The sequence below is a fragment of the Pavona decussata genome, unplaced genomic scaffold (assembly GCF_977016875.1).
Source record: "Pavona decussata unplaced genomic scaffold, jaPavDecu1.1 SCAFFOLD_37, whole genome shotgun sequence".
NCBI classification, from domain to species: domain Eukaryota; kingdom Metazoa; phylum Cnidaria; class Anthozoa; order Scleractinia; family Agariciidae; genus Pavona; species Pavona decussata.
In genome coordinates, this window is record NW_028145459.1 from 1,569,427 (window position 1) to 1,592,945 (window position 23,519).

The 23,519-nt window shown below is 39.9% G+C and overlaps 4 protein-coding genes and 1 long non-coding RNA gene across 5 annotated transcripts in view; 3 read left to right on the top strand and 2 right to left on the bottom strand.

Annotated features, from left to right (window-relative positions):
- The window catches only part of LOC146483934 (outer dense fiber protein 2-like), a 33,179-nt gene extending 10,468 nt beyond the window's left edge, over positions 1–22,711 (top strand). The window contains exons 14-29 of the mRNA XM_085105281.1: positions 9,292–9,335; positions 10,278–10,349; positions 10,501–10,544; positions 10,747–10,816; positions 11,224–11,312; positions 11,393–11,444; positions 12,178–12,261; positions 12,601–12,660; positions 18,082–18,186; positions 18,365–18,424; positions 18,952–19,050; positions 19,669–19,769; positions 20,263–20,344; positions 21,236–21,349; positions 21,629–21,721; positions 21,942–22,711. Of these exons, the coding sequence (XP_084961407.1) occupies positions 9,292–9,335; positions 10,278–10,349; positions 10,501–10,544; positions 10,747–10,816; positions 11,224–11,312; positions 11,393–11,444; positions 12,178–12,261; positions 12,601–12,660; positions 18,082–18,186; positions 18,365–18,424; positions 18,952–19,050; positions 19,669–19,769; positions 20,263–20,344; positions 21,236–21,349; positions 21,629–21,721; positions 21,942–22,088 (1,316 nt within the window). The 3' untranslated portion in view covers positions 22,089–22,711. The remainder of the gene's footprint in view (positions 1–9,291; positions 9,336–10,277; positions 10,350–10,500; positions 10,545–10,746; positions 10,817–11,223; positions 11,313–11,392; positions 11,445–12,177; positions 12,262–12,600; positions 12,661–18,081; positions 18,187–18,364; positions 18,425–18,951; positions 19,051–19,668; positions 19,770–20,262; positions 20,345–21,235; positions 21,350–21,628; positions 21,722–21,941) is intronic.
- Positions 1–23,519, top strand: part of LOC146483932 (uncharacterized) — a 107,817-nt gene that overhangs the window by 58,892 nt on the left and 25,406 nt on the right. The gene's annotated exons all lie outside the window — the stretch shown is intronic.
- LOC146483935 (uncharacterized) lies at positions 6–2,927 on the top strand. The gene is made up of 3 exons (XM_085105275.1): positions 6–800; positions 906–997; positions 1,711–2,927. Exons 1-3 carry the CDS (start codon positions 262–264, stop codon positions 2,925–2,927), a joined length of 1,848 nt encoding a protein of 615 aa, XP_084961401.1. The 5' UTR covers positions 6–261.
- Positions 2,851–7,208, bottom strand: LOC146483936 (uncharacterized). Its single transcript, XM_085105276.1, has 6 exons — positions 6,957–7,208; positions 6,068–6,337; positions 5,639–5,840; positions 5,201–5,429; positions 4,954–5,076; positions 2,851–4,511 (listed from the first exon to the last, which is right to left on the bottom strand). The coding sequence occupies exons 1-6, from the start codon at positions 7,098–7,100 to the stop codon at positions 3,788–3,790; spliced, it is 1,692 nt and encodes a 563-aa protein (XP_084961402.1). The 5' UTR covers positions 7,101–7,208; the 3' UTR covers positions 2,851–3,787.
- On the bottom strand, positions 7,360–9,274 carry LOC146483937 (uncharacterized). Its single transcript, XM_085105277.1, has one exon. The coding sequence runs from the start codon at positions 8,978–8,980 to the stop codon at positions 7,592–7,594; it is 1,389 nt and encodes a 462-aa protein (XP_084961403.1). The 5' UTR covers positions 8,981–9,274; the 3' UTR covers positions 7,360–7,591.

Here is a 23,519-nt window from a genome sequence, read left to right on the forward strand (position 1 = left end):
TTAGCCTGCAGAGCAGGCGTATTTGGGGATACGATAAAGGACATAAAGGATACGAATACTCTATGCCGCCATCTTGGATGATAAAGCTGAAAGAGGGTTGGGGCGAGGCCAAAAAGGATTCCGAGGGAGAGGACGACGGGTTAAAAAAAGAGGAGGGGGAGGGGGAGAGGAGGGGAAAAAATACGCCTGCCCGCAAACATTGTTCGTTCGCAGAACCCGTCCACCAAATGGACGGGGGCTCTGATTGGTGCGGTTGGTAGCATGTTGATTGCTACCTGCCAATCAGAAGCACGTCCGTTCGCAAAAGGAAATATGGCGGACTTGCGAAGCTTCGATTGTGCTCTCGAAGAAGCTCTTTCGTCTCTCTCTGGACTTGGAATATCGCTTGAATTGCGACCCGAACAAAAGCAAGCCATTTATACGTTGTTATCAAGGCGAGATTTATTGGCAGTTCTTCCAACAGGCTTTGGAAAAAGCCTTATTTTTCAGTTGCTTGTGCAAGTCAAAGAAATCTTGTCGGGCAAAACTGCGTGTGTGATTGTTGTTTGTCCACTGAAGAGTATCGTGCTTGACCAAATGACCGAGGCATCTTCCATGGGTTTAACTGCTGTGTCGCTTTCGGAAGCAAGTTTACAAGACGTAGAAAGTGGCAAATATCAACTCATATTTGCGTCTGCTGAGGAAATTTTGGAGAAGTCGTTTCTAGATAGGCTTAAAAAGAGCAACACGCTCTTGCACCAAAACCTTGCTGCTCTAATCGTCGACGAATCACATACCGTGGAAACATGGACGGGTCAAAGGTTTGTTTTTCTTCTGGTATGTCTTTTACGATCACTAATTTAAGCTTGCTAATAAAAGTCTTAATACATGCAGGTTTAGATTCATTTGATAAATCTCTTCAACAGGGTAACAACAAAGAAAGCCAAACAAACCGGAACGCTTGCTTTCCGCGAGTCATTCGGCAAACTAGGAGAACTGCGCTCCTTTTTGAAACAAGGTAATGGCAAAAAGTTATTGTGTATATGTTTTCTTTGATTTGCATTTGTTTGGATTTTCACTAGAAATATGTTTTCCATAAAGCTACAGTGCAATATAGACGATTTAAATCTAAATATCTTATAAAATAAAATACATAGAAATGTATTGATGTTCTTATTGGACCTTGATTGTTTTATCAATGGTTACACCATGGCAACCTCTGAAAAATAAGAACCTATTAAGAATCTAATCAGCATGAATTGTGAAAAACTACCCCAAAATATAAGAACCTGCTCAGCCTGACCTCGAAAATTCTAGGTTCTTATATGCGGGTTTTTACTGTATTAAAAACTGAATCATTGTATAATGCAATTGAGGGATTTGATTGGCTAAGCGGGCATGGTTTTAAATTGTCTGCTGGTTATTCTTGCACAGCGAAATCATTAAGATCTTGCAATATTTATTGATTGGTTTTAATAAAACAATTATTCCACTTGCGCTTGTTGGATATGAGGTGATTATAGCCAACTTGGCGCTACGTGCCTTGTTGGCTATCTATCATCTAATATCCAACGCGCGCTCGTGGAATAATTGTTAAATAGACGGACACTTCTATAAAATTCAGGCACTGAAAAATTGTCACTCCTCTGTTTTTTTTCTAATGGTCCATTCTTTATTGATACTGTTTCTAAAAAAAGGAGATAAATTGACAATTTTTCTTTCCACTCCAAGGCACACCTGTTGGAGCGCTAACTGGCACTGCTGATGTGACAACACAGGAAACAATCAAGAAAGTGCTCTGCCTGAGGTCTGATGCCACCAAAATATATGTGAGTCCAAACCGATCTAACTTGCGATTTTGCGTCAAAAAGGTGAAGAAAGATGTACAGCTGAAAGAACTGAAATGGCTGGTAGATCTCATTCGAGAACAAAAGAGGAATTGCCCAAAGGCAATAGTGTTTTGCAACACTATGAACGAGATAGCACTTGTTGTAAACCATTTAATGTGTGAGCTAGGAAAGGATGTTTTCTTGCCGGATTGTTCAGAAAAGCAAGATAATTGCTTAATTGGAATTTACCATTCAAATTCCTGGCAAAGCAGCAAGGATAGAGTGTTGAAAGAGTTTAAGGCAACTCAAGGAGTAAAACGAGTCCTCATTGCAACAACTGCCCTTTCCATGGGAGTTAATTTCCCTGATGTCAGATTTGTTATCAACTGGGGACCAGCAAGGTCTATTCTTGACCTACACCAGGAGGCTGGAAGGGCTGGGAGAGATGGAGAGAAGTCACATATCATTGTGCTATTCCATGGCCAACAAGCTGGACATTGTCAGCAAGAAGTGAAGGACTTTGTTAATGCTAAAGGCTGTCTTCGCGTTGCTGCATACCTCTCGTTAGATGCAACAATTAAACCTATGGAACCTTTACATGACTGTTGTTCGTATTGTACAAAGATTTGCATGTGTGGTGGTACCAATTGCAATGCAGATGTTTTGCCATTTGAGGCTACCATTCAAGGAAATGATGACAGTGCTTCAGATCTTACTTTTGTGAAACAAAGAGATGTAACACGTGATGATTGTAACACACTGAAGGAAGCACTCTATGAGGTTCTGGCTGACATCCAGAGTGAAGGACTATCATTAGATCAAAGTTCTAGTCATGGCTTCTCAACAGAGCTGATAGAGGATATCGTTAAAAATTGTCAAAATATTTTTACTGTCGAAGACTTGATGACCAATTTTCCTGTCTTTTCAATATCAAATGCACTGAGAGTGTTGGAAGTTGTCCAAGAAGTGTTCATGGACATACCAAACATTGAGGAAACAACTGTGTACAACTCCCATTTCTCTTTACAAAGGAAATCAAGTGTCAGTGAGTGGTTTGATTTTAATAATCTTGAGTTAGGCAATGACAGTGACAGTGATCATGAACTTTTAAAACTTTAAAGTGTCAATTTCTGTTGACTGTGTCTTTCACATAACTATTTTGTCATCTCTTTTATGAACATTGGGTTTCAGTCATATCAATATATGGCTTTCAAATGCTTATTTTGCTGTGAAAGGGAAATTTTGTTAATGTTAATGCAGGAGGGGGGTGAATAGGTCTACGGATCGGCGGATCTGGTGAATATTTTAGCTCGGATTCTGGATTCAAAGCAAAATTTTAACGGATCTGCGGATCCTATGATCACAGCGGATCACAATTTTATCCAGTTTTTGGGCCCGTATTTTGGATTTTTGTTGTTAGGAAGTTCAAGTTTGCTCTTTTTTCTCGTAACTACAAGATTTTGTTTCGATACAGACTTTGGTTACATAAATATTTCGTTGATAGTCATCCTCAACACTAAAACACAATATCACACGAGGCAACTCCAACAACTGAAGTCGCTTTGTATCTCACGTATCATCTAACGCGTCAAACAATTTGCCGATTCGTATTTAGTTGATTTTTTGTGCGGATCGACTGATTCAGCCATTAATTTTAGTGGATGGGTGGATTTACATACCCCGATTCACCCCCCTCATGTAGGAACAGTATACACAGTTTTAAAATGATACCTAACAAATAGCATTTACTAACTCCAATATTCACATAAACAAAAGACTTAAGTGTCCCAAACCTTCATCTCTTCTTGTCATGGTCTGACTAAGAACTCTTTGTACATTCAGAATTTGTAAATTTTAAATACTTCAAGTGTTAAAAGTATAACAGATTTATTTACAATGTAATCTGTCTCATTTTTTAAATCGTCTATTAAATAACTTTGCCATGTAAGAAGGCTTGTATGCCACACCAATGACCATTTCTATTGTGCTTGTTGGTATATGGATCCCCAAAGATCAATATGCTCTCGTAACCATTTGTGTAAATCTCTGTAGTCAAGGCCATGCAGAAGGTCCCTTTTAAACTTCGGGAATGAAGCATACCCCTCACGGCCTGGCGTCTTAGTGAAAACCGTGTTGCTCAGTAGGTCAGTGATGATTTGGAAAACAGCCTCTTCCTCTCTGGGGTTGCCCCTGGAGAAATGTTGTTCCTTCAGATCGCAGTCTCGGTCAACAGACTTGTAAACGAGTTGCCTTGATTCCAATGTTCCAGCAGTTCTTTCGGCATTATGTTCATCAAGATTTGCACCCAAGTTGCGCCACATGCATTTGATATCTTTATTGTCGTGCTCTTTCTGTAGGTCTAGTGGAATATTTCGTCCAGGAAGTCCACTCCCGTTAAAAGTCCTGTTCCACTTTAACCTCAGTGCCTGTGATGGTGGAAGGATTGCAATGCACTTGACCAAATATAAAAGGACAGCATATGCATACTTGTAGTGACCATGGGTCTTGTAGAGTAGTAAAGCTAGTTTGTACAATTCAAATAGCCTACCACCATCACCTTCTTTAACTGCATCATTGAATTCAAGCAATACCAGTCCAAATGTTAGCTTGGCACTGTGATAATTGAATTTGTAGTCTTCTTGAATTTCTTCTTGCAGGGTGCTGTCTGCTGGAAGTGTTCTCCCGTGGATTTGTTTTTCATGACTGTTGAGGCATAAAAAGTTGTATGATGTTAAGTGTTTTTTATGCCTATATGGTAGGGAGGGGTACATCAGAGGGGTGGGAGTGGACTTGATAAAATTAATACATGTGCAAGCATTTCTAAATTGCAAATGAATGCTGATGTCCATGTATCAATACTGACCACCAGCTAGATATACTTAACAAATCGACGGAAGAGGATAGACCATAGAAGACTGCCGTCGATTTGGTTTTTACAATAACATGGAAAATGTACAAGCGGAATTGGCTATTTTTTTTCGGTGAGAAAGCGTGCGTGTTACATCTGGCGTCATTTTTTTTGTCTGTACTCTTATAGATGATAGCTACAAGCCAATCAGCGTCAAGAATTTGGATAGTTATTGTAAAAAGGTGATTTTTAGGAGTAAAGACAGGGGCACAATGTTAAATATCAAAAGAACCACACCTGTTTCTTGTAGGCTTGGTCTTGAAAACCAGTCCACAGTGCACCCTACAGAAGAAGTAACCATAAGGGTCTCTGATGTCATGGCCACTGTCAAATGATAACTTGTGTGCCTCAACTTCATGCCTATGATTTTAAAAGCAAAGTTTGCATCTGTTAATGTTGATAATAATTTATTGCTTGTTTTGATACATCCAGACACACAGCACATTTCATGAGCCAGTGGAAAACAATGTACATGAACGTGTACCTTACTCGTCCAGAGTGATATTTATAACTCATTTCACAGTCAACTGCACGACATTTCCACCGAGATTGTTGGTTTACTGCCTCCAGCTCCGTGGTCTGTTCAACCAATGATGCCAACTCATCTTTGTTGAACACAAATTTCTGTACATTTTCTTTGCAAACTTCCAACAACCATGTGGCTCTTGTCTGCTTGGACACACATTCATCAGGCATGGCTATCCCTGGCTTATCTGCATAGAAAAGATTAACCTTTTTGAGTTTCCTGAATTTCTATTAACAAATATACTGTGTAGTGAAATTTAACTTCTGTTTGTTTGTTTGTTTTATCTTTGCTAGTCCAAAAGGTTATTCCGGGCAGTCAGTACTCAGTACTTAATTCTAAGATTGATTATGTTGTTAACTGATAGGTATAGGGTAATTAAGTTATGCATGTTCTTACCACTGATTTTATCCATTCCTGTCATTGCCATAAATGATGCACATATGTGGGCCTCTGTCTCCCTAGCGTGAAACTCACTATATTCATTATAGTGGTTCTCCACTCCTTTTGCTGCATTTGTTTTGCCAGTCCTATTAATGCTCGCTCTGGAAGTGCCCACTTCAGAAGCAGAAGAGTGATTTACGAATATCTTGAACTCTGTCTGTTTCAAAACAAATGTAAAGATAGAATCAGGGTAGGCTTTCTTTCCAAAATTATCCACCAGGCATTGCAGCGACCTTTCATATGGGTGGGGATATTTTCTGTAGCCCCAGAAAAGTACCAAACTAAAACCCTTAATGTTGGTCTAATGACAGTCTGTAACTGAACAATGGGATATGTGTGAGTGTACATAATGCCTCAGTTACAGACTGCTCAGTCTCTACTCACCTTGTATAAAGTGTACTTAGCATGCCAGTCTGCAAACTCTGTGTCAATGCCTTGAAGCCTCTCGTAATCATTCACTCCATCTCGGTAGGTCCAGATGACATTTCGTGCACGTTCTTCAAAAAGCTGGTCACCGTGGAGAGATACTTGCTCAAGAATGGTCCTGGTTGTTCCTTTTTTTAAGCAGGGCACATAATTTTCTTGGTTGTGCTGAAGGAGTTGAGCCATCTCCCCAGAAACATTGGGATTGAGGAATTGCATACTTAGGAAGCACTTAAAAACAGAAAATGTATATTCACCAATAGTTTAATACACTGTTCTTGGATTGGCCAAGTAATAGATGATTAAAATAATTATACTAGCTATCACCACAATCCAAAACACATCAAAAAAGCTATGCAATCAATCAGGGAAGTGTTAAAATAAAAGTGTCTAAAAAGTTATCTAAATTAATTTTGATTAGGGTGATGCAATAAATAAGTATTGTTATATACCTAGACTTTCACTCAACAAAATGAGCACTGTTATTGGTTGATCCTTGGTCATGTGCCCCTGATCAAATACAAATCAGGATACAATTCCTCAGTTGTTGCCCTCTCAGTTGTTTGTTTGTTTTGCTGTGATTGTTGAAGGGAAAGTCTAGGGGAGACTAGTTAGTTTTGTTTTCCCTCCAGTCCTGATGTTTACCTGGACTTTGTCTAGGGAACATAATAATAATAATAATAATAATAATAATAATAATAATAATAATAATAATAATAATAATAATATTTATCCAGGGAGCCCACTCGCCTTAGGACTATCTGTAAAAAAAAACTGTTTCCCTTGGGACCATACATTAAGTGTATAATCGTTTCAAATGCACATGAAGTTGTAAAGTTTCTACAAGTACCGAGTTGGATTTCTGAGACATCTCCTTAGAGTACTCGTGTGGAATGTGTCTGACAACTACATCTCTAAATGATCGAAATGCAGGCAGATACTTTGTTACCACCCGGCTGACAATAACAGCCCAATTTCTGACAAGGTTTTCCATGACATCCTTATCTGGCAGCAGTTCTACAAACTGAATGTCGCTGACTGGTTTCTGGCTACTATGGCTGTCCAGTTGAGGATCTTGAACTCGATCTAGCACTGCAAACTGATGTGTCCAGTGAATGGAGCGGTTGAGGTGCTTTTGGGACTGGACTCTGGCATGAATTTCGTAATCAATGTTGTCTCCCACCAACCTGTTTTTTAGAAAAGGCACAATAATTCATTGTCTAATTATAATTTTAATAATTAAAAATGGGTTAGTAAAGTCCTTGATTATCCTGAATTCTCCAAATTATTTGATGTCATATAGTGCAGCCTAAAAAAACTGGCATAATTACTGAAATATTGAAACTAGGGGAAACAGAAAAGGCATTAAATGATGAATTCACAAAAATATCTTATAGACTATTTAAAAGGAAATTATATAGCTGCAGAAATAATGTGAATAAGTAAAACTAAATTTCAATCAGTTGATGTGGTATAAAGAAATGCTCACTTGTACAAGGGAAGTTTAGTACTCTCCAATCTCCTGATGACAGTTTCCAAACAATCTGCATTGTGTGCTTCAAGACTTGCTTTAGCTTTCTCCTCATCCAAGAGCTTTTTTAAATACTCGTGTCCCTTTGTCGAGAAGAATTCGTAAGTTTCAAGGCACTGTTGACTTACATCCAGTTGTGGCTGGGCCGCTTGTTTCCGGAACACCTCTTGGGCCAACTTGATGGCACTGCGATTTTCTTCAATTGAAGCCTTCCAGATCTTCACTTTGCCTTCCAATTGCTCGTTCATTTTGCTTTGAAGGCGAACAATGGAATCTGGAGACATGCACACTCCCAAACGATTCAGACGATTGAGGTCGTCATGTTTGACACCACTGTGAAATAGTATCGTTGAAATCCTGTAGTGGACTGCTGAGGCATGAAAATTTCGAACACGGGCCAGTGCTGCAGTGGCAAGAGCAAGTGAATTCTGGTTTCTTCCAACAACTTTTATTTCCTCCTGAGAGAGACCGCTTGCTCCGAATACACAATTAAACCACAAAGGGCAGTGAACTCTCACCTCCTCCATAAACAGTTTGTTGGAGAAACCCGCCAATTCATCTGGATTTCTTGCGCAAAGCATTGGTTCCGACTTCAGATAATCTCTAAATTCCTTGGATAAAACTTTGCGGATGCTATTGTTTACTTCAGGTGCTAGTTCTTCGTGCTTCAGGACAGCATTGGACACTTCACGCCAGTTTTCACATACGAGGTTTTTCACCAATGTTTTGGTTTGGTCGTCTCGCGGGATTCTCACCGTGACATTTCCCGAAGGGTTCACGTACACAACCTTCACCTGAAGTCCTGTTGACGGTAAGTCATCCACGTTTAGTCTTCTCAATACTTCATCTTCTTTTTGTGATGGAATTGTCGTAGTACAATTGGCTCCGGTGAATGAGAGAGACTTCCGCGATTTGTTAGGCGATTTCATCTGCCTAGGTTTACTGGCTTCTGGCGAATTGACCCGCACAAGCTTCGCTTTTCTCCATGAAGGACTCGCTTTCTCCGGAGTTGATAGCGTACGTTTAGTAATTTTTATAGATGTATTACTTAATGTGGGGCTGGTTCCGGCTTTGATCAACTCAAACAAATGACCAAGATTTAGAATTTTGCGGCCACAGGGGTTGCAAACACGATCCGAATATACTTCAGGATCCTCCAAAAAAACCAATCCAACTTGACGGCAAACCTCCGCAAGCACAATTCCAAAGGAATCTTTCCGCTGGGACGGTTTAAACAAATTTTGAGAGGATGAGTAAAACTGTTTACCGGAGAGGTTCCCAAACTTCACCTTAAAAGAACTTTTACAAATCCTACAGCAGTCACAGGGACGTGTTTCCGACATAACTTTTTTCGCATCTTGCGCGCCACAACAGCTTCTCAAATCCACATGTTTTTGTCGGAAGTAAAACGTCTCACTTCCGATAAAAATAAACTTGCTTTTTATTGGCTGTTTATACACTTCCGGTAAAGCTGTCAAGCGCGACTAATTAGGGGGTGTTCAGCGATTTCACAGGCTTTGCCGGCAGGCGTTTTTTTCCCCTCTCTGCCACGCCCCTCACCCGCCCCTCCTCCACTAGTCCCAATTCTCTGCGCATCCAAAATGGCGGCCTTCTAACGCGCGTTCGAATACACTCAAAAACGCCTGCTCTGCAGGCTACAAGGAGATGGAATGTAACAGACTCGCGGTACAAATAAGGGTAAGTAACGCTTAACTATCCAATGGCAATTTATCATTGTATAGAAGTTGGCGATTTGCACTTTACTCATTCTCTTTTTTCATTTTACGAATTTAAAGGACCAAATGTCTCATGATGGAAGATTGTGTCTGCGGTAGCGTCCGCATAGACCGCACAGTTACATGTAGACTACGAATACTCCCGCATTTTTCTTGTGAAACACGCGAGCACACGCGCGTCCTCTAGGAAAAATGGGGAAGTACTCGCAGTCTACAAAACAATCGTTTTTTTTTTTTCTTTAAAATTCAACAAAAACCAAGAGCCAGGTCATGGAATCGCCTGAGGAGCGAATCACGTCTCTCCCAAATCTCACATATTCGCTATAAATCTTTCGTTGGTAAACTTGCTGGTGTTCTAACGGACCAATACAAAAATGCGTAGGATTTTCAGTTTAGTTCCGCCAGCCGTGCATGAAAAAGTGGCAACAGCACTTGTATATTCTTTCAAAGTAAGTGAACATGCCCCGGTCCGTATAGCAATTTCTCGACAGCTGTCAGTTTTTCACAAGGTGAAATCTTTTTTCACGATTAAGGCGTGTTAGTGGTGATATCCGGTGCTTTCTTTGCGGAAACTTTTTTGTTACTGGATTGATGTTGTTGTTATTTTGCGGTCGATGCATTATAAACTTTGAACTTTGTGTAGGAAACAGAGACATATAAAATACCCCGCGCACATGAAACTTATATCAAGGCAAAGTGGTTTTCAAATGAAGGGACACATGAGCTGCTTACCATTTCTATGGAAATTCTCGTTGCATGGGGAATCAAATAGTTCTAGTTTGAACGTTTCTAAATTGTTAAGTGGGTAACCGTTTGAAACGATGCACTTTTACTGCACTCAATGGCTTTTCCAATTAATGCTTTTACGTTTCACATTTCAGTTTACGTTCTTTTTTGTCTTTAGAGCCTGGAGGATCAGTGTGAACAAGGAAGACTGGAGTTAGAGCATATACAGGGATTACTCACAGCACAAAGGGTATAATTTGTCACTCTGGGTGGTGATAGTAGTCATAATTCTCCAACGTTCCAACCTTGCTAACGGAAGACTTCTCGAGACAATGCGCTGTCTGATTTTACATTGATAGTTTGAAATTTTAAAACTTCAGTCTTCTTTTTCTTTTGCACAGGAAAAAGGTAGTAGAGAAAAAGAAGCTCTCAAGAAAGCAGCAAGGTGGAGCATTTTTGTTGTGTAATGTGTAAACATGCATTCAGTTGAAGAAGGCTTTGTGTTACTTCCGTCTGAAAAATAAATGGGGTTGACTTTGAGTTTCGAAGCAGTTATCATCAGTTATTTTGTGTTTTGCTTTGTTTTTGCGCTTACTAATAAAATCTCAAGAAGGGCCTTGAAAAAGTTTTTTTTTTTAATTTTCCAGGATGCAAAAGGATCGCGTCAGCGAAAGGGAGAAGGATTTAGAGCTCCTGCAAGAAAAGCTGACAGAGCGGGTAAGATATTCAGTTAACGGAACTCGGTTTCAGTGTTCCTAAATTTGAAGGGGAAAATTCATGAGGTGGCTTAACATGTAAGTGTCCTTGAAAACATACCGCACTACAGGCATGCATTCTCTTCATCAGGCCCTGGTTGTTCAAAGAGCGGAAATTTATATCCATTGGATAAATCGCCATCCAGCTGATTAAATGTACTCCAACCAATACTTTTTATCTGCTGGATAGCGAATTATCCGCTGGATAAAGTTATCCGCTCTTTGAACAACTGAGGCCAGTTCAGTATGGCCGCGCGAGAAGAACTTGCAAGTGAGTGTGAAAATCGCGTACTGCGTGAAAACGAGTTGCGCTTACATTATTCAAAAGTGTTTTTGGTGCTCGAAGCTGACGTTTTCCATTTCGTTCAGGACATGGCACTTAACGAAACTAGGAGGGTAGAAGCAAGCTTAAAAGAAGAAAAGGGCGACGCTGAACTTGAAATTAGAACATTGAAAAGGTATTTATTCTGACGTCTGGGAGATATTTTGAGTTGCCTCTTGATTTCATTTTAATCTGCTTTATTCTTTTATGTTTTAGTCGCCTAAAAGAACTGCACGAGTTAGTGGAAACTACAGAGAAAGCATCACAGGTGGAGTATAAAATTCGTTGCATTTCTTTTAAGGACAGTGCCTTCTAATACTGCAGTATTTTTGCGCAGTTTATGACTATGCGGGTAAAGCAGATCTTAAGTGGGCCGTTGGCATCCAAAATTAAAGAAAATTGGGGGAAACCACGCATTTTTGAGAGATATCTATAAATACTTCTGAAAAATGCGTGGTTAGTCTCAATTTTCTTTTGGTTGTTAATACCTTCTTTTCCCGCATAGTCGTAAACCGCGCAAAAATACCTTTGAATTAGAAGGCAGGGTTCTCGGACCATCGCAAGATGCGCAGATCGTATGCGCAATAGCAAAAGAAGGCACCGTGCTTAACTTTTTTTGCTAAACTCCTTGTACATGTGTGTTTTCCAAGGTATATCCAGTTGTATTTCACCTCAAATAAGCGCCTCATATATCGGCGGTAAACACCTTTAAAAAAAATTTCGGATATTTAAGTCTGTGGGTAAAATTCTTAGATTCCATAAGTATAAAGCATGTTTAGAATTATTGCGCTGGTGTTTTAGTGTAGCAAAAGCTTGAACTGCACTACAATTTTGCTAAGTTTAATGGCCTTAGCTCCCACGAGTCTCCTGTAGCTCAGTGGTAGAGCATCCGAACTTGTTATCGGAAGGTCTTAGGTTCGACTCCTTTTGTGAAAACTCGTCACTGACTGAAAAAAAATACTTCTATCAAGCTGCTAAAGGTAAACGTTTTCATTTTTCAGAGTAACAGTGAAGCTCTAAGTAATAAACTGAGCACAAGGACACAGGAAGTCAACACGCTTAGACTGGAAAATGAACAACTCAAGGTAAATATATTATACCAATACGCAACCTCCGAAGGTCTTTCCCCACTGAATCTTTTGTTACTGACGCACAATGAGACATACTGCTCCAACATAAAATACTGACAAGACAAATACAAGAGAGTTTATGACAACCAGATTTTTAGTGATAAAACAAAATTGGCCGTTCGTTGCGTAGAATTTCTTTTGGTTTTAATCATTTCTTTCTCGAATGAAACACTTAAAAAACGGTTTCTGCAAAAATGATGTGAAGTTCGCCATTAACTAACCGGACCACGTAGTACCCTGACAGTTTAAAACTTTGCAAAACACTTATTGATACTTTTCGTTCTGACATGAAAGGCTGATATTGCTGCTTTGGAGGAACGACTTCATGAAGAAGAACAGCGGGCCGCTAGTAAGGTATGTACCAAAGTAGCCTGCAGAACAGGCGTCACTCGCGCTTGCCTCCGCTCGCCTGAAAAACGCAAAAAAGGGCCTGTTCTGCAGGCTAATACCGAAGGTTAAATGACCATTAAAACCATGCAAATGTTTTCGAGAAAAATGCGGTAAACGGGCCATTACTGCAAACGAAGAATGTCGATATCATATATACACATCTTCGATGGCAAGGTAAGTCTCCTAATGGCTTTATTGTGAAAGTTTTTCCGTTTTGCCAGCGTCAAAGAAAAGGACCAGTCAAATCTTAGGTAAGGCACACGCGTGACAGGGAATTGGAACAAGTGTAGTATACTGAACGATACCCAAGCACCTGTTAGTGTGGGAATCTAGTGGCGAGTGATACCTGATTGACTCAATTGAATAGGGATGGGAGAATTGAAGAGTGTCAAACGTATGTGAGGGAAACTCTTAACATTTAGTAAAAAACAGATAGTGTATTTGTAGTGTAAAATAGGACAGTTAGCTGAGACGACTAAGTCAGTATCGTGTGTTAGCTTAGAGCAGCAGAGTCCAAGATGGCGGATCTACTGACGAACATGAAGCACTATGAAGAAATAGTGGAGACTTACAAGTCAAAGGTGACCATTTAGAAAAACCTGCAGTGTTTTACAACTACAACAATCTTTCTTTTCTTAATTCTTAACTATTTACAATTGGACTGGCCCGCAGGTAGCTGCTTCATGAAGGATGTAGTCTTGGTTGGAATGTTAATTTATCGGCCTTTCTTTCAGAGTCAACGATTTTCAGTTCGTTTTAGTCTTTTTTTTTTTTCGTGTACTATTAACCATCTCAAACCAAATCCGTTATAAAGAGTTCGGTAAAAAAAGGTGGGTGTGGTACCAAAAGAAAACTACCTACATCAAGTATATCCTGGCTAGCTAGCGGTTTTATCCACTTTAAAATAAAGTCGTGTCCTTTGCGTGGCACCGCTAGTTACACAGGCTCACAAATGAAACGAAGGAAAATCCTAAGAGCTGTTACATGACAGATGTTACATAAACATAAGAACATCTACAGTGAAACCCTGCCGTTAACCTACGGACCATGAAATGTGGCAGTATTGACAGGGTGGTACCACATCACCTTGCCTTTCGAACTGTCGCATTGACGTGTCTCGTAGCTCTTCCAGTCCGCTGAAACTTTACCATCCAATAATCAATTCAGTTAACGATCCTCAAAATACTGCCGGCTGGACAGACTAACCGCCCAATGAAACTAAAAGTAATTGCATTCAAAAAAAGAAAGCGCTCTTTTGGGACTATTCCGAATAGGTATACACGAAAACGTTTTTCATGTTCTTTCGGGGCTCATGATGTTTTCAGAATGAATGGAAAATCATTCCGTTTATTTTTCCCCTATAAAAGCAAAATGGACTGAATACAGTTTATTCAGAAAACGAGGAATTGCGTTCTTTTGTGAAGGTTTTCAGGTCAATGGGAATTGGTGAAAGTTTTGGGAAGTGATATTGTCCATTCTGTTATTTCTGAGCCGGGATAGGATTCTACAGAATTGTCCCAAAAGGCTGCTCCCAAAGGTTGATATATGATTTAACTGTTGTGTTAGGTGAACACATCAGAGACTGAAGTAACTCAACTTCACAGTAGCGTCAATGAGCATCAGTCGAGGATAGATCATTTGAGACAACAGGTACAATAACAGATAGAGTGCAACATGCCAGTTTGATGCCACGACACATGTTAGAGTTGAAAAACCCTGCATTACTTCCAAAAACGAGCAAACAAATAAATAAATAAACAGTACTGTGAAATCCCCTCTTGTTATTTTCGATTTTTCGACTAAAAGATCTCACACACAAACGCTGACGGTAGCCTACACCAACTCCAACAGTAGAACAACCAGGGGACAAAGTTTGTCTCACCAGCTTTGATTTGAATGGTCCAGCCTTTGGTGTTTGTTAACAGATTCAGTAGGTTATGACCACCTTTTAGAGCATTACATCAAGCACCACAGGAAAGTGCTGCTCAGTAGCTTTCATTTGAATGGTCACACTTTAGGATTTCATTTACCGAATCAAAGTTAGGAACACCCTGTACAACATAATTGACAGCACCACGGGAAAGTACTGCTCAGTAGCTTTCATTTGAATGGTCACACTTTAGGATTTCATTCACCAAATCAAAAGTTAGGAACACCATAATAAACAGCACCACAGGAAAGTACTGCCCAGTTTAATGCTTTCATTTGAAAGGTCACACATTAGGGCTTTCGAAAAAAAAAAAAATCTAGGAGTTAATTGTTAGCAATTTCGACGTAAAGCAAATTGCACAGAAACCGTGTGGTCAAGAAATTCTAGTTATTTATTTATTTATTTATTTATTTATTTATTTATTTATTTATTTATTTTTTTTTTTACTTTTTTTAGAATAATTAGAAATGAAATAATCAACACCTGCCCTTCTCATGTTTTTTTTCTGTTTTTGCACAAATACCGCCATGATGTTTTTGCACTTTCAGTTAATATCTCTGATTGTTTTATGCCAATCAACAGCACAGAAATGACAAAGACGAAATTAAGACATTGAAGTCTTGTTCCAGGGAATATGAAGCTATGCTTCATGAATACAAGGATCAGGTAGATAGACAGCAGTGGGTAATACAGGCAGCTGAAAGTTTGATTCTGATTTAATTAGTTTGTTATTGAGTATCACTCGACTAACTACTCGTAAAAACTGCAAATGAATCTAGCTAACCAACAGTTGGCAGTTGACATATCATTTGAAGCAACGTCCTCGTATCGATTGTGCATCTACACAGTATCAAACTGTTCACATGGAACAATGCGAACATGACAAAATAGCGAAAGCCGCTGGTTAACGCGCAAACATTTTGAATGATGAGTTGTGTAAACCGAAATTGCAGAGACTTGCAAAGCACAGACTACGTAATTCAGTGCACGTACTGAATATAGTGAGAACTAACAAGAACCTCTGGGCACTTATTCAATTATTGTGTAAAAATCGAAAGACGAAAATCAGTTAAAAAGTTCAATTGGGTTATTTTTCAGATAGCTTTTCAGCCCCTTTTACTCTTTTGGCATGCAAATAAGCAACGGAGGTAGCTGTTGCAATCCCCACAGTAATTGGTTATGAAACACAGAGACAAAATAGCTTCCTCTTTTACGAGTTATCATCTCCACTGTTGTCTCGCGTTATCTTACAGCGGTTACCACTAACACGCGACCTATCGCCTTCAAAAGACTACGATAAAGTTGCGTTTTGGTGGACGTCAATCATAGAAAAGCCGTTGAAATTGTTTTGAATTCTGAGAACATTTCAAGGCAACAGAACGAAGAAATTGACAATTTTATACGCTGATGGATGGTAAACTTTATGAAAGTTGATTTCCAAGACAGGTTATCTAAAAAATGCGCATTGTTTAGACGAAGCCGTATTTTTTATGAAACATTTGAAATCGCTACACCTGACGATTAAATCAGCGATGCGTGCAAGTGAGCAAATTATCACGTGCAGTGAAAATCGAAATTTTTAATTCAAAAATACATGTACCTTTTATTTGCGCTTGATCTGGCTGGAGATTCAATTTAAATAAAGTTTACCTTCTCTTAGCGAGGTAAAATTCTTAGTTTCTTGCCGGGTTACCTTGGAATCTTGTCAGAATTCAAAATAATTTCAACGGCTTTTCTTTGATTGACGTCCACCAAAACGCAACTTTATCCGACTCTTTTGAATGCAGTGGGTCGCGTGTTATTGGTAACCGCTGTAAACTTATAATCCTGTTTCTTTAAGATCTAACCCTAAGTTAGAGAACTGGTCGTAACAAGTTGTTCGAAGAGGACCCACCTTGTCTGGGGTAGGAGGGTTATCGAAGACACCACCTATCTCAAAATTTTCAATATTTGCTTTAAAATTTGAGTTGACACAAATGTTCAGCTAACAAGAGTCAGTTTAACTAGATAAACAAGAAAAGTGAGATCTGAATCTCATTGTCATTTTTTACTACTGTATAGAGGGGTTCCTGTACAATAAAGACACCAATATTTGAGGTTGAGGAAGCGGGGGGGGGGGGGGGGATGGGTGGTGCAGGCAGAGTTTGGTGGGTCCTGTTCGAGTATACATGGAGTATAGTAGTTTGACCACTTCCCTTATTAGAGTTGCATCGCTGTACTCAGTGTACTTGTCCTATTTTGTTTTTATTCCACTTGCACGTTGTGATATCAAAGTTATGACCTTTTGTATGTGGTTTAGGAAGGTATTAGTAAGATAGTAGAAAACTGCGGTAGTTTACGTAGACAATATGTGTTTGTTGAACAGATAATAAGTTATGAGGCGGAGATAAATAACTTGAAAGCTTGCGTCAATCAGACGAATCTTTTATTGGAGGACCACAGAGCTAGGGTAGGTAGGAAAAATAAAAACAAAAAACAAATTTAATGTGTATTATAACTGTAGTGTGTGTTCCATAGCAGGTAATTTCAATTTTATCTGCATGCTTACCTTGCAAGAGTAGAAGCCTCTTCAAAGGTGTCTCATTATCTTGTCTTGTAGGCTACTACATGCTCGGCTTGCCATTTCTGAAGTTCAGTGTTTGCAAATTCGCTTTCTGATCTTGTTATTCTTGTTCAGTGTACTTACAGCCAAGCTCAGATTGCTCAGCTAAACACAGCTGTTAAAGAGTATGAAGAGCTTATTCATGACTATAAAGAGCAGGTAGGAGAGATAGAAAGATAGTTGAGTTAAGAGATTATTGTTGAGTATTTAATTAAGCGTATGGAGATCGGAACAGATAGCTGAGCTATGAAGTATGACTAGAGTACAAAGAGCAGCAATCAAGCTGGCTGCCTGTCTGGTCGTTGTGCAGTACAGGCATGTGAAGTGAGTGAGCACGGAATGTGTGTTTGTGAAGATAGAGATTTTAAGGGGAACGGTGGTGCTCGCCTGACGAATGATATCTTTGCCCGGCCGTACTCTCAGCGGGTCTCATTTTCCTTAAATCCTGCCTTCGGCACCTAGGTTCGTTGCTCAAACAAGAGCAGAAGCTATCACAGAAAAGATCGCCTGCTAAATCCGCATCACTCAGTTCTAGCACCTCCATGGTATCGTTAACCGATCCTCTCTACGTCTTCGACCTTGTGTGAACATTCCTTCTGTTCCAAGTGCCGATGAGGGATGCCTCTCTTGGCGTTTGTAGGTTATTCAGTCTCCAAGTTCAAGCGTCACTTTACTGGGACTTTTCTTCGCCAAACTAAAAATCCGTAGATGTCGATCTTTCTTCAACAGCCATTATGATCTTTTACGGTAAGAAATTGGTAGCGTCATCCCCGCGCCCCACCCCAACCTAATGGGCCATGGAATGCTGATTGTAAATAAACGTCCATGATCATCAAGTGCTCTTTATCGTCAGATCGACAAATATCGAAGGGAAGCCGAAGACTCGAAGAACAGATTATATGAGTTCGAGGCCGACACCCAACGGAAGCAGCAGGAAAATGCACTGGAAAATGAAAAGGTAACTCTCTCTCAGTTATGGTTCTTTAATTGAGTTACTTTTAATTCAGTTGTTAGGCTCATTAAACAAGCACAGAGAAGGTAGCAATCAGTTCCATTTTAATTCAGTTTAGAATCAGACCTGTTGTTGCAGAGGTCAAGTGTATTGTTTTGGTTTTTAAAGGTTTTTTCTTTTCCAGGTAAAAATGAAAATGCAGCAGAGGCTTCAAGAGCTCGAACCACTCGCAGATCTACTCAAGGTAACTTTTGTTCCACCTCCCCCTCCCCCGAATTTCTTGAGACGTAAGCTGATAAACGATTGCTTAACAGGGCCGGGGTTAAATTTTTACCATTTGCATCGTCTTTAATTCACCTCCACCAAGGCTTAAGTCATCAGACATTCTGCTAAAAGCTCGAAAAAAATAGTGACCAACCTTGAGCCTAGGCTCCTCGCAATATTCAAAATGGCGGACGACGTCCTTTGGACACGCTGCAAAATACTCCACGAATCGTGAGGTATTTTGTCACATGCCGTACAATTGATTTTTGTCTTCGCTAGATTTTTTCCGGATCAAGTATGGTATCCATGCAGCAGCCAAATTTGATCCCAGAAGATCTATAGCGAGGATGAAAATCAAGTATGTGTCACGAGATACTCCGGCCAGGGTCTTCGCCGCCGTCCACCATTTTGAATATCGCAAAGATCCCGGGGACGAGTAATAAAAACACTCTGATTAATCACACAGTACTCCATCTCTAGCTCTAACAATAATTTGTTATTTGCCAGTCCACAGATGGTCGCCTGCAGGAATCTCAAGAGAGGATGTTGGCATACGAGAGACGCTCCAGTGAGCACACTAAACTCATAGCTGAACTGACGCAAAAGGTAACAAAACAATCCGCTTTCTTTTGTGAGTTGGAGCAGGCAAATCGCCAAATGATCTCTCCACATCTCACGGCAAGGCAGCTGCATGGCAGTCACGTGACAAAAAGACCTTGCTCTCTGAGCTTGATGCTTAGCTTGGCACCAGTCTCGCACAAATATTTTATTTTATCAAATGAATGTCATTTCTGATCAAGCGAAAGGTTTTTTCTGTGCACATGTTTTCCAGTCTAGTGAAAGTTGTTTCTTGTTATTTTATCGTTAACAACGAAACCTGCTGATGCTTTCACCAAGATGGGATGATCGTACAGCGGGATTTTTTCACGGCGCTTTTACTGGAGGAGCCAAAAAACAGAATGATTTTCCTTTGAGAAATAAATTTTATTTTTATGCAAATATCTTTTATTATTTTGTACCTCCAACATGGCCGCCATGGCAAACACTCTATTGATACTCAGGCATTTGTTTTTGGTAGTAAAATGCCTTTTTATTTTGTTCTCTACCATTGTTCTCTCTCCACACTGCACTTATACTTGTCTGTCGTCTTACGTTCATGATCACAACAGCTTTTCTCTTACAGCTCTCTTCAGTGATTTTAGTTCTTATGTTTTGTAAATGAAGGTTGAGATGCAAACAGACCAGTTAGAACATCTGCGTGAGAAACTAAGAATGGCACAGGATGAGACTAGAAGCGTGCTGGCAAAAAGTGAAGTTTTGGAGAGGTTTGTTGAAAGCTTTAATCTGTTTGACGTTTTAGTCCCCGGCACCGTTCGCAAACTTATCGGCCCTGTTTTTAAGGCAATACAGTCGCACCCAGAATCGTTGAAATAAAGATACAATAGTGCTTTGCGAATAGTTGTGCTGTACTTTATATTTATTTGTGAATAATGTTTCCATTTGCACCTGGAAGTAAACCTGCGCCAGCTAAAATGGTCTCACCACCTCGCACGCCTCGCTCTTAATTTGGCTATTAACGGGCTCTAGGATTGACAAAGCGCACTTATTCGGCAATCGAGTGTTTTCAAAGGCCGAGGACAACACGACATGTGAAAACACACAGAAAGCGAATATTCTTTCGAGCCCTTCATAACTTATAAACAACAAACAAACAAACAAGATGTTCAGTTTTCTTTTATGAAATAAACGTTCGAAATAATTTATTCTGTTTCCTCAGGTATCTAATTAGGTTGCGGTATTTCTTTCTTTTTGTTTCAGAAAATTGTCGGACTCTGATCAACAGAACAGAGAACTTATCGGTGTGATCAGCAAAAAGGAAGAGTCTTTGTATCACTCGCAGGTGTGTGCGATGTTGGACATAACTTTCGTTTAATTTAATAATATTAGTAAAACACTGATTAATTATTAAGTTAGGTTGTTTATCTGTTAAAAAGGACAACTGAATCGAGGTCAATAATTTTCCCTTCTACCTTCGTATGCACGCCTGATACATAGTTGAACATCTCATTTTGTGAGAATGATGTATTATTCAGTAAGTGACACAGGCATACTCGGAAAAAAATTCCGAGTGCTTCTATCAGGAGTCGAACCTCACACCTTCCGATTACTAGTTGGGATGCTCTACCACTGAGCTAGGTTCATGGTCTTACACCACATTACGTCACATATTACCCTTTAATAGGTGTCTTGGTCACGTCCGCATATATTTAACAATTATTCCACGAGCGCGCGTTGGATATGAGATGATAGATAGCCAACGAGGCGCGTAGCGCCGAGTTGGCTATAATCATCTCATATCCAACAAGCGCAAGTGGAATAATTGTTTTATTAAAAACAACCGAGAAATATTGCTAGATCTTACTGATTTCGCTGTGCAAGAACGACCAGAAGGCAATTTAATGGTCGCCATTTCTCGGCCATGGTATAATTGCTCATATACCATGGCCGCTAAGCCAATCAAATCCCTCGAATTGCATTATACAATGATGCAGTTTTTAATATTGATATACTTTAACAAGTAACTTAAGAACATCTTAAGAACTTTTTAGGCTCAAATTCCCAAAACAAAAAATAAGAACGTTCAGCTTCAGCCCCAAAATTAGACGTTCTTATAAAAAGAGTGTATTTTGTTCTCTGCCGGTGCGGTAACTCTGGACTTGGTGTACGGCTTACGGTCCAAGAAACTGAGAGCACTTTATGACAGATCACCAAATTTTTGTGTTTTTTTCAGCAAAAATTCGAGGACCTCCGAGCGGAGAACATTCGGTTGAATCAGCAGGTAGAGTCATCAGTGCTTGAAGCCAGAAGACAAGTGGACAGTCAGAAGGAGAAGGCCTCAGTAAAGGTAAAAACAATGAACTACTCTGAGAATTCCAAAAGTGAAAATTTGCTTTCGTTGATATTTTAGAAGCCTTAGAGCATGGCGGCTCCTGCTCAATGGATCTTATTTCAATGGTTACTCGAGTATCTGATTTGGAGACAATCTCATTCCCATAGCGCTCAAGCTTTGGGAGGGAGATTGATATATAGACTACCTTGTGCATCATTACGAAATGTGTCATTACAAATGTGTCAAAAGAGCTTTTTCCCTTCTAAAAACGCCACGATTTTTTTTATTTACTAGGAGCGAGCTGCACAGGCGCGCATTACAGACCTTGAAACTCAGCTGAGCCGAGCAACAGCGTCAGCGGCACAACTTAAGAGAAGCAAAGACGAGGTGAGCTGGCACCAGCATATTTATGTGGAGTTTGATTGACCGTATTCCGAAATAAGAATAAGTGGAATAGCTGTTAGATATATCTTTTTGGTGAATTTGGGAAAACATATCTTCAAACTTTTGCTCATAGACTGGTTCTTATCCATGTTTGTAAGTTATGGGGCTGTCTCTTGTTTTGCCTGCCTATAATCTAACTCATTTATTGTCTGTTACACTTCAGGCCGAGCGGCGATATAACTCCAAGCTCTATGACATGAGAGACAGATTGGATCAAGCAAACAGCACAACACGCAGCATGCAGAACTACGTTTCCTTCCTGAAATCATCCTACTCAAACGTGTTCGATGAACTCGAGTCTCCAAGATGACCTACAGATTAGCTAGGAAATGTTTACTGTTTGATTCATACGACGAATGTATTTGACTTCTTCCAAACATACACTCTGGCAAGTTGACCGATGATTTCACGTTATGTTGCCATAGCTCTATACACTCAATCATTTTCTGAGTCATTCATCTGCACAACTTCGTGTGGCGTTTTTCCATCCTTTAAGCAAGCTTTTTTATTCCGATTTTCGTACTTGTAGATATTTATTGTCATATACACACATGTGAACATCCTCCATAAGACGTAAACGTTTCACTTTTTTAAAATTTTATCTGTTTTTCATATTGAGTGAGGCAGTTCTCACTCCCTCAAATTTAGCTCCGTATCTCCAGGTAGTTATTTTATACAATTAATGGAAATTCGATTTTAGTTTTCTATTTTATTAGTTGAAAAAAGCCTTGTTACCAAATGGGAATTTCGCTTTATTTTTAACACGCCCGTCCTCCCGGCAGAGAGGGGCATGATTATCAGGATGGACTAACCACACCATCAGAATCCTTATTCTTTCCAGCTCATATGTAACGTTCATTTATAAAACATGTGAACTTTCAAAGCATATGTGCTTTTTGGAAAAAAAGGTTAATTAAACAAAGATTGAACGTGTCCGTGTGTTGGAGGAAGATGTTTCTGCATGAAACTTGTCAGGCAGGGAGCTTTGTGCCCAGGCCCTCCCGGATCGCGACGCTAGCGGTTACTCATCCTTTGTGAGTTTGTCTCAAGCAAAGAGAGGGTGAAAAGAGCCTATATGGGGGTTAGCACTCTTCTCTTTCATCCTCTCCTGTTTCTGATGAAGCGAAAATAGACCGAAAGAACATCGATTGCGTTTACAGGTCAGTAAAAATATTTTTTCGCGCCCCTTTCAAATTTACTCGCCGTCCAAACGTATTTGCGATATTGCTTTCATAAAATCAAGTATACTTGATCGATTTCTTCATTCGGTGCAGACAGAATCCGATCCGGATAACTATACTGGAATATACAGGACAGACTGCCCGCAGTCTCTTTTTTTCACCAAAGTTCTGTAGCGCTCGAGCTTTTTCCTCCCTCTCCTCAATCCCTCCTCGTTCACTTTTTTAATTTGCATAATTTTGCCGTCACTTAGCGCTTGATCTGAGGAAAAAGTAGGACTGCTCGCAGTCTATAAAGGACATTACTTTTTGGCCGAAAGAGTAAACGGAAGGAGTGATTCGAGCGATCCATGTCAGGCGGTCTGACTTGCAGATCGGCTAGCATGGACGTCGAAGTAAGCCGGCGTAATTTGTGTCGTTGGGCACGCGAAAAAAAAGCCGGTATGGTGTGTGTAGACGTTTGCTGTAAGCCCGGGAAGGTGGGGGGGGGGGGAACTCCTAGGAATTCTCGGTAGGGGTGTTCCGCCCGGTTCTCCAAATCCTGACCCTATTTCAGACTAAAA

Bases quoted from the DNA above. Each gene is read 5' to 3' on its own strand.
- LOC146483936 (XM_085105276.1), bottom strand. From the start codon at position 7,100: ATGGAAAACCTTGTCAGAAATTGGGCTGTTATTGTCAGCCGGGTGGTA. The intron at 6,338-6,956 runs GTACTTGTAGAA...TCTGTTTTTAAG, and splicing joins TGTCTCAGAAATCCAACTCG to TGCTTCCTAAGTATGCAATT. The intron at 5,077-5,200 runs GTACACGTTCAT...TTAAAATCATAG, and splicing joins TATCACTCTGGACGAGTAAG to GCATGAAGTTGAGGCACACA.
- LOC146483935 (XM_085105275.1), top strand. From the start codon at position 262: ATGTTGATTGCTACCTGCCAATCAGAAGCACGTCCGTTCGCAAAAGGA. The intron at 801-905 runs GTTTGTTTTTCT...TCTCTTCAACAG, and splicing joins GAAACATGGACGGGTCAAAG to GGTAACAACAAAGAAAGCCA. The intron at 998-1,710 runs GTAATGGCAAAA...TTCCACTCCAAG, and splicing joins GCGCTCCTTTTTGAAACAAG to GCACACCTGTTGGAGCGCTA.
- LOC146483937 (XM_085105277.1), bottom strand. From the start codon at position 8,980: ATGTCGGAAACACGTCCCTGTGACTGCTGTAGGATTTGTAAAAGTTCT.